The 8,642-nt window shown below is 46.8% G+C and overlaps 1 protein-coding gene across 2 annotated transcripts in view; it reads right to left on the reverse strand.

Moving 5' to 3' along the window:
• Positions 1–2,500: 2,500 nt before the first annotated feature.
• The window catches only part of LCLAT1 (lysocardiolipin acyltransferase 1), an 82,755-nt gene continuing 76,613 nt past the window's right edge, over positions 2,501–8,642 (reverse strand). For both annotated transcript variants that reach the window (XM_014533202.1, XM_014533203.1), the window contains exon 5: positions 2,501–6,214. In XM_014533202.1, the coding sequence (XP_014388688.1) occupies positions 5,712–6,214 (503 nt within the window). In that variant the 3' untranslated portion in view covers positions 2,501–5,711. The remainder of the gene's footprint in view (positions 6,215–8,642) is intronic.

An 8,642-nucleotide genomic window follows, 5' to 3' on the forward strand; every position in this document is an offset into this window, starting at 1 on the left:
CCCTGCTCTGTTCGTGACAGGGGAAGGCGCCCCAACCCCCTGATCAGCCCTGCTCTGTGCGTGACAAGGGGTGGCGCCGCAACCTCCCCATCGACCCTGCCTTGAGTGTGACAGGGGGCGGTGCCCCAACCCCCCAATCGGCCCTACCCTGAGCGTGACTGAGGGTGGCATCGCAACCTCCCGATCTGCCCTGCTCTGTGCATGACAGGGGGCGGTGCCCCAACTCCCTAATCGGCCCTGCTCTGAGCCCGACCAGGGGCTGCACCTAGGGATTGGGCCTGCCCTCTGCCACCCGGGAGCAGGCCTAAGCCAGCAGGTCATTATCTCCCGAGGGGTCCCAGACTGCAAGAGGGCACAGGCCGGGCTGAGGGAACCCTTCTCCCCCCCGATTGCACAAATTTTTGTGCACCGGGCCTCTAGTCTATACTAATAAAAGGGTAATATGCTAATTAGGCCAGATAGACCAGACATCTTTTGGACATCTTTTCAGATGTCCTTCCTGACAAAGCCGAGGTCGTGGCTGGCCTGCAAACCACCCAAGGCCCCTCGCCCAGGCTGGCCCTGCCCCCCAGCAGGGACCCCCACCCTAATTGGGGGCGTGGCCAGCCTGTAAACCACATGTAGCCCCTCACCCAGGCTGGCCCTGCCCCACAGCAGGAACCCCCCACCCCGATGAGGGGCGTGGCCAGCCTGCAAACCCTAGGCGGCCCCAAGCCCAGGCCAGTCTTGCCCCCCAGCAGGGACCCCAATCCTGATTGGGGGTGTGGCCAACCTGCAGACCCCTGATGGCCCCTCACCCAGGCCGGCCCCGTGCCCAGCAGGGACGCCCACCCCAATCCAGGGCCTTCTTCAGGGCAGGCCAGCTGGCCCCCACCCATTCACCAAGCCTCTATCCTATATAATAAAAGGGTAATATGCAAATTGACCCTAACAGCAGAACAACCAGAACGACCGCTGGACCAGTCACAATGAGGCGCACTGCCCACCTCTTGGTCCCTTTCCCCTGCTGTCAGGAACCGATCACCCGATGGTGAGCAGGAAACTGGGGGTGGGTGGCGGCGGGGGGTGGGGCCAGCTGTGGGCAGGGGGGGAAGATGGCCATGATCACAGGCCAGGCCTAGGGACCGTACCCACACACGAATTTCATGCTCTGGGCCTCTATTTTACTTTAAAAAGGTTTTCGCGTGAGGAGTGTGTTCTCTGTGTGTAGACTGCTGTCTGTGCATGTCCCACAGGGCTTCCTAACTGGCCTTTGAAGTCCTTGTATCATAAACCCACCCACCACAGGGAGCTGTATAAGCCCCGTGTGTAACTCATCAGTGAACTGAGTCAAGTGGAAGAACATAAGGGGCTAGGAGATGGCCATCGATGGGCTAGGAGACGGCCATCGATGGGCCAGTTCCTGACAGGGCTCTAGAGACCTGTGCTCTTGCGCCCCACATGGCGCCTCTTTCCCAGAGGATAGCGCTGTGGGTTCCCCGCAGGGGACTCCTCCAAGCTGAGTGCTTGTTGCACAACCAGGAGCCAGTGGAGCCTCGCAGAGCTTAGAAGTAGGTTCTGCGGGGGAGGAAAATAATTGTCCCCCTGCCCTTCTGAGTTCTTGGCTGAGGCCCTGTAATAAACAAGATTAACAAGAGAAAACAAACAAAAGTCTACTAATATGTGTCCCTCGTTATACATGGGAGAAACCCAGGAAAAAACAACTCCCCAAGGTGACTTCAAATTGAGGATTAGATAGGAAAAGGGGAGGGGGAGTAGAACTCTTAGGGGAGAGTGACTTTTAGGAAAGGTGAATGGGCCCTTGGAAGGGATGGAAGTATGAGTCTGGGTGTGGTGTCAGCTTCTGGTCTTTTCTCCTGTGACAAGAGTAAGTCTTCCCTGGTTGACAACACTCCGGGGAGGGGATTTATGGGAATAAAATTCCTTGTGGAGGATCGTCTTAAGGCAGAGAAGGGAAGTTCAAAGAAAGCCTCTCCCTGCATCTGCTGTTTCAAGTGCCCTGCTCAGAATAATATACCAAAGCGGCATGTTTTGGGGTGGTGTGTCCTGAATGCCTACTGACACATTTTGGGGCAGCATATTCTGCTACCCTTCAGTTCCATGATTTCTGTGCATGTGTCTGTTTGCTTAGTACATTTTTTACATTTTCCAGGTTTGGGTCTAAGATTGGCTTCATGGGGAAACCCTGATAGTAGGAGGTGGGGCGAGTAGGAGTCCCATTTACCTCTTTCAGCTGTTGGTGCTGGTATTAGCATAGAACCCAAACCTGCCCTCAGGGCTGAACTGAGAGAGGGAAGACAGTCCCTAACCCTGAATTCAACTGTGGCCTCTGGACTCCCAGTTAGGGAGGCAATATATTCCCTTCTTGCTTCGTCATTTTTAAACAGCTTTGAAAGGGGTGACTAGTCTTTCTTGACTATTACATATTACAAGACTAGAGCAACGTGTAGAAACAAAGTAGAATCCTGTCTTTACTGCAAAAATGGAAACAGCCCACGTGTAAACTCTAATTCACTCTGATTTATTCTGGGGTTTACATTACAGATAACACAACTCACAAACATACCAGTGGACACTGAAAACTAAGCCCTTCTGTGAGTTATTTTTAAAACTTGGTGTTTTGCACATAATAATCCTTTAAAAAATAAATTACCAAAACCAAGACTCTCTTCTGAAATAAAGATTTAAGGTTGGTACAAGACACCTTTTGGGCCACATCTAACCTGAAGCGCACCCTGTGACAAGACCATGTGTGTTCTCTATGGCATATACTAGTTCCCAGGCACCCGGGAACTAGTATACCATGCTAGTTCCAGCTCTTCTCCTGGTGGCATCTCAGAGTCGTGTTTACCATGGTGCCCGGTGGCTTATGAACCACTCCCAGTGAGTAGTGAAGAGACTTACCTAAGAAACACCTTGCAAAATTATTGGAAGAAAAAGAAAGGGACCTGTAACTAAGGCACTGAGAGCACATTTATATAAAGAAATGTAAACAATTGAATACCAGCAGGCACCCCCCTCTCCCCCTCTTCAGAGTCTCTTGTGAAAGTGCCGGGGCATGAGGTGGGGCCAGTGCTCAAGTCCTTTCGGCAGCGTCCAGTCCCGGCTCCCAGGTGACTCAAGTGGACGCTATTATTTCCCCCTAATCTGTGTGTAATAGTATTACATACAAGGAAGGGTTTTATTAGTTTTAAATTATGGGCTCTAACACTTATTTTTCTTCTAACCTTTTACCGTGTTCTTCCGCTGAATCTCACGATTCCTTTAGCTGTTTTGGGAAAGGTTTCTGGTGGAGGAACCCGGGTGCCTTCCTCCTGGGCTCCCGTTTCCAGTGGAACATTCACTGCCTCTATAAACCACACGCACGTTACTGAAAGTCTATCCGGGTGGTAGCGACTTAACAGCTGGACACACAGCACTGTAAATACTTCAAAGGCCAACGAGCTCACCTGCAAAGGCCTGACAGGGCGATGAGTGGGTGCCAGCAGCTGCTCTGAGTCCACAGAGACGATGTGGGAAGGTGTGCAGGGGTCCTTCCTGAGGCCACCACAACACAGAAGCTAAATTCATTTCTACTTGACATTTCCTTGCCAACTTCAGATGGCTCTAAGTTCCAGATCAGAAACCGTTTAGCTCTTTAATTTCTTTAAATAAGAGAAAATACAAATGTGTTGGAAAACAAATAAGCAATTTCTGAAGTAGTCTCTATACCTCAGTTTTAGTGCTTATGAATTTTGGGCAGGTTAAAAAAGTTTGCATTTTATCTTAAACGTGTTATTTTTATGAGAAAAAACATTTTTAACAGAGAGAGGAAAGGATTTCCCTTCCACCGGTGCAGTGTTAAGGAGGACGTGCCCTGGGAGCAGTGAGTGGTGAGGTTGGAAGAGGGGCTGCAGTGTGAGCACCTCCCCTATGCCCAGGACAATCACCATCCTGATTGTTAAGACTAGTTGTGTGTTTCCAAATATAACCAAAGGAAGCCTGAGAGAAACCTCCTTTATTAGGAAAAATATTAAAATAAAATAAAAATACCCTAAAAACGACACACAGCTGGGCTTGCAGCAGATGCACACAATAACTGATTAGGAGCTCCTGGCGGTTTAACAGCCTCGAGGGCTGTTACATATAGCTGGTGCGTCTGGCGGAGGCCCTGGCTAGTCCTCCCCCAGTGAGGACGGGGTGTCCACATTGCCCTGCGCAGACAGGACTTTCTCAAAGAAGCCACTCGGTAAGTTCAGCTCACAATGTGCATACCTCATGTTTCAACAGTTTGTAAAAGTCACCGTCCAGCAGAAATGAGATGGAAGTAAGGGGAAGGCATTTGTGCCAAAAGAGTACCTGGAGCAATAAACAGCTTTTGAGGCGGGTTCCAGGCAGGAGTAAAGCTGACAGGTTTGCTAACAGCTAAAGCCTTTTAATTGCCTCCGATTTTCTGCTGCTCTAACGAGCATCCTCATTATGTGTCAAAAAAAGCAGTGGCAGCTTCAGGAGAGGGGAACTTGACCATGTGCTTCTCATGCCTTAGGAGGCTGGTGCTGTTGGTTTACTGGGTTTTCCACTGACTCCAAATGACTGGAATAGTTCGGTGAACAACTGGTCAAAACTGGGTTTAAATTTTACTATTGAAAGAGGAAGCCTAGCACTAAAAATGAGATCCCTCCCTTGTTATTAAAAAAAAAAACACAAAGGATTCATTTTTGTGTTATTTTGGTTTTAAGAGGAGGGCTTGTCAAGGCTACAAGAGTTCAGTAATTTAGGATAAACCATTACTGCCTTGTCTGCAAGGGTTTTGTTGTTGTTTTAATGGCAAAAGTTAGAGTCCCGTGCACATGTAGAAAATGCACTAACCTTCCTTTTGTAGGCAGGTTTTGGAGAAATATTTCAAAAGAGACAACTTCAAAGGAGAGTTTCTGACTGCAGCAACAGAATGTTCTACACTTTCCTTTAAAAAAGTGACTTTTTACTGTTTTTAACACACAAGAGGCTACACCTGCTGACATGCTGTAGAGAAACCAGCACTAAGCATGCGCAATTAAATAGGAGTGAAGAACTACACTGTATTAGTTCCTATCATTAAAAAGTAAACGAAGGTTTCTAAGTGGAAAGCCTGCGGTTGCCCTGAGACAGCCCAGGGCTTATTCTCCACAGGAGAAAAGGGCATAGGTGGTCTTCTGACTCCCAGGTTGCGCAGGCTAACTGCCACGGTCTTACAAATAATGAAGGGCTTCTATCAAAATGTTTGGTCAAAGGACAAGAGTTTTCTGTTTTCTGGTCTGAAGGAAGGATGCAGTGGTTTGATTGGCACAGAAAGGAGTTGGGAGGGAGGGGCCAGGAGGAAGTGCCAGCAGCTGAGCTGGGCCAGTGCTGCGCCTCTTGTACACAGTTTGTTAGAAAATGGGATTGAGCCTTTGAGAAAACCTTGTGCGCACCTTGTCTATGAACAGCTTGATGATTGTTTAAGAATACTCTGGCCCGAGTTAATTCACAGCAATTGCTCCCTGCTCTGCATGTTGAAATTACATTCAGAGATTTAAAAAAAAAAACCATGTGTGTGGCAATATTTTTCCACAAAACTAAGTTCAAAGTATCTTTAACAAATAATGATGGTAGTAGGAAATATTTGACATAGTCATGCAAAAACGCATCTCAGTTTACAAAGGCTTACATTTCCCAAATATTTCCTAGGTTGTCACACTGTGGACCTTACAATCTTACTCATCTTTCTTTGCAGTTGAGTGTGACTGTTTGTGTAAAAAACGGTAGCATGCAAGTTCTATTATCTCCAGCCCACCAAATATTCTCTCTTGCAGTACAAAGATGACAATGGTGATTATAAAATACCACCGAACAAGACTGTACAAATACATGAGTAGGCACATGGCAGGGCTGAACAGGGTCCAATACAGTATAGAGAGAAATTTGACCACGAGGACCCTGAGCTCAGACTTGCATGGTGGGATGACAGGCTTCCCGGTGAAGCTGAAATTCTTCTCCCCTTGGTAGAAGGAGCGCAGCCTCTCCTCCTTCTCCTCCCACCGCTTGTGGCACCAGAGCTGTAGGTCCTCCTTGGACGCGGGCAGGGTGTCTGCTGGGTAGCGGTGCACGTGGAAGTGGATCTCCCTGGGGAAGTCCCCTTGCAGGAGGTGCCTCTCCGTCTGAGGGATGTTGTGAGGGTACGCCACCGTGATGTCGTGGACAGCGTCAAGGTTCTTCCCTAGGTGTGGAAAGATGGAAGCACAGGTTGAGTTAGATAATTGGGCAGCAATACTGACTCACAATGCAAGGCAGAGCCAAAACCTGGAAAACAATCAGAACAGAGTGAACTGTGAGGAACAAACAGGGCTATAAATACTGGCATTCCAGGCACTCGGGTCAATATTTACCAGTCATTTTGGTTTTAGAGAGAAATGATCTTCATTCGTAGAAACAGTAACCTACATCCTAGAACTAAAAAGGTAAGCACAGAAGTCAGGTTTGAGACAAATGAAAAGGCACAGGACCAGCCCTCTTATACCAACAGGATTCACTGCTTTGATGCCTCCTATTAATACATCCTTCTCTCCAAATACACCACAAACTGTCCACCTTTAACCCAATATTACCATGACAGCTACTGGAAAGAAAAACTCAGAATCAGACTTGATAAAGTGGCCAGAAACCCATGAAAACTTCCATATGATTTTTTTTATTTTTAAAAACTTATCAACTTGAAGTCCTAGTAAGACTGTGACCCGATATTACCATCAACCTTAGCGCTCTCGTGATGAATTTTTCTGGGGTTGTTTTCAGCAAAGTCATATGTTAGATGCTAAAGATAAAGAGATAAGTAAAACATGGGCCCTAACCTTACTCATGAGTTCAAACAGAACTAGGAGACAGGCATGCGTAGTGCCCTAAACAGACCAGAGGTGCATCTGTAAGGGGGGAGGGAACAGGTGAGGCAGTTGGAGGCGGGAGGGTGAACCTCTGGCAGAGAGCAGGCTGGGGCTGTGGCACTAAGAGCAGGCTGGAGGTGGGCAGTAAAGGCCCTCATTGTCAAACTTGGGAATTGGAACTCAGTTCTGCAGGTGGGAGAAACAGCTCAAATGGTGGAGAACCACTTCAGGATTTTTAACAGGAAGAGATCCATGGTTTCATTTTAGCAAGAATTACCTTGGGGGCAATGAAAGAATTGTTTGGAGAGGACCAAGGGCAAGAGAGGTAGAAAGAGTACTTGATGGTCATTGTAAGGCAGGAAAGACAAGAAATAAAAGGTAGAGGCCAAAGGAAGTGACACGTCCGACAAAGTTACAAGGAAGAACTGATGTCACAGAGTGAAAAGGTGGATGGAGCCCAGGTTTCTTGCTGGCCCAGGGAATCAAATGGATGGTGGGGCCTTTGAGATTACAAATGTATGCAGAGTGTAAGGTCTTTAAGGAATCACGAGGATCACCTAATCGAACACTGCAGGCAGGGCCCAGAGAGGTTGGTTTGGGCAAGGGCGCACAGAGTGTTGGTGCAGTGTCTGAATGTCATTTTGTTCTGTTCCATGTTATTGTCAGTGATAGACTTTTGATGTGGACTTTGATTCATTAAAGAACTATATGAGTCAGGCAAAATTAATCCATGGTACCGTAGTGGGCTGTGGGCATGCACACTGATTGGAAGGGGGTCATGACGTAATATTCTGGGTGGCAGAAACATTCTATATCTAGATTAGGTATGCATTACATCAAATTGTACATTTAAAGTCTATGCATTTCACTCTATTTAAATTTCTTTAAATATTAATAATAATAAAGAGATGCAGCAACTTCCCCATCATTTCCCACCATGCTACCCTTTCTACTGAACTTGTTAGGTTGTGCTATTTTATTTTAGTGTTTATGTCTTCTGTCAATGTTTACTGACCATCCTATTTACTTAAGGGTAAGGACTGGGTTTTAATTTGGTGTCATAACTCTCTTATAAAGATAATCAGATTATAAGGGCTTTGTTATAAAAAGTGAAAATAACTGCACAAACAGACTTCGGACAAAATTAAATGTTCATCATTGGAAACTAGAGGAAAAGCAGAAGGAAGACAGAGGGTCAGGAGGCACTAATGGTCAAGTCCAATAGTTAAAAAAACAACAAAACACATAACATTCATGTCCATGGAGGCCCCTAATTCAGGATGTTTATCTACAATCTGTTTGTTTCTGGTGACATTGAACTTTTGATAAAAGAGAACAGCACATTTAATATGTCGAAATATTTGGAATGAAAATTGATTCCTAAACCCAAGGAACACAGAATGTACTAACTCTAAGCTCAATATCTACACTAATAAAAGAGAAACATGGTAATTGGCGTACGACCGCTACCCTTTTCATTGGCTAATCAGTGAGTATATGCAAATTAACTGTCAGCCAAGATGGCGGCCGGCAGCCAGGCACTGAAGCGAGCACGAGGCTTGCTTGCTGCAGACTCCAACGTTCCCCGCCACACTTGCCGGCCTCTCATCTGCAACTCTAAGCAACTATATACTATGTTGCAAATAAGAAGGTAAACAAACCCCCAGAAACCAGCCGGACTGAAACCCAGCCGGACCGAAACATTGTATCCATCTTTTCAGCAGCGAGGCCTCAGAGCTAAAGCTGGCCCAAAAAAAAAAAAAAAAA

Source organism: Myotis brandtii, unplaced genomic scaffold, assembly GCF_000412655.1.
Source record: "Myotis brandtii unplaced genomic scaffold, ASM41265v1 scaffold953, whole genome shotgun sequence".
Classification (NCBI taxonomy): Eukaryota; Metazoa; Chordata; class Mammalia; order Chiroptera; family Vespertilionidae; genus Myotis; species Myotis brandtii.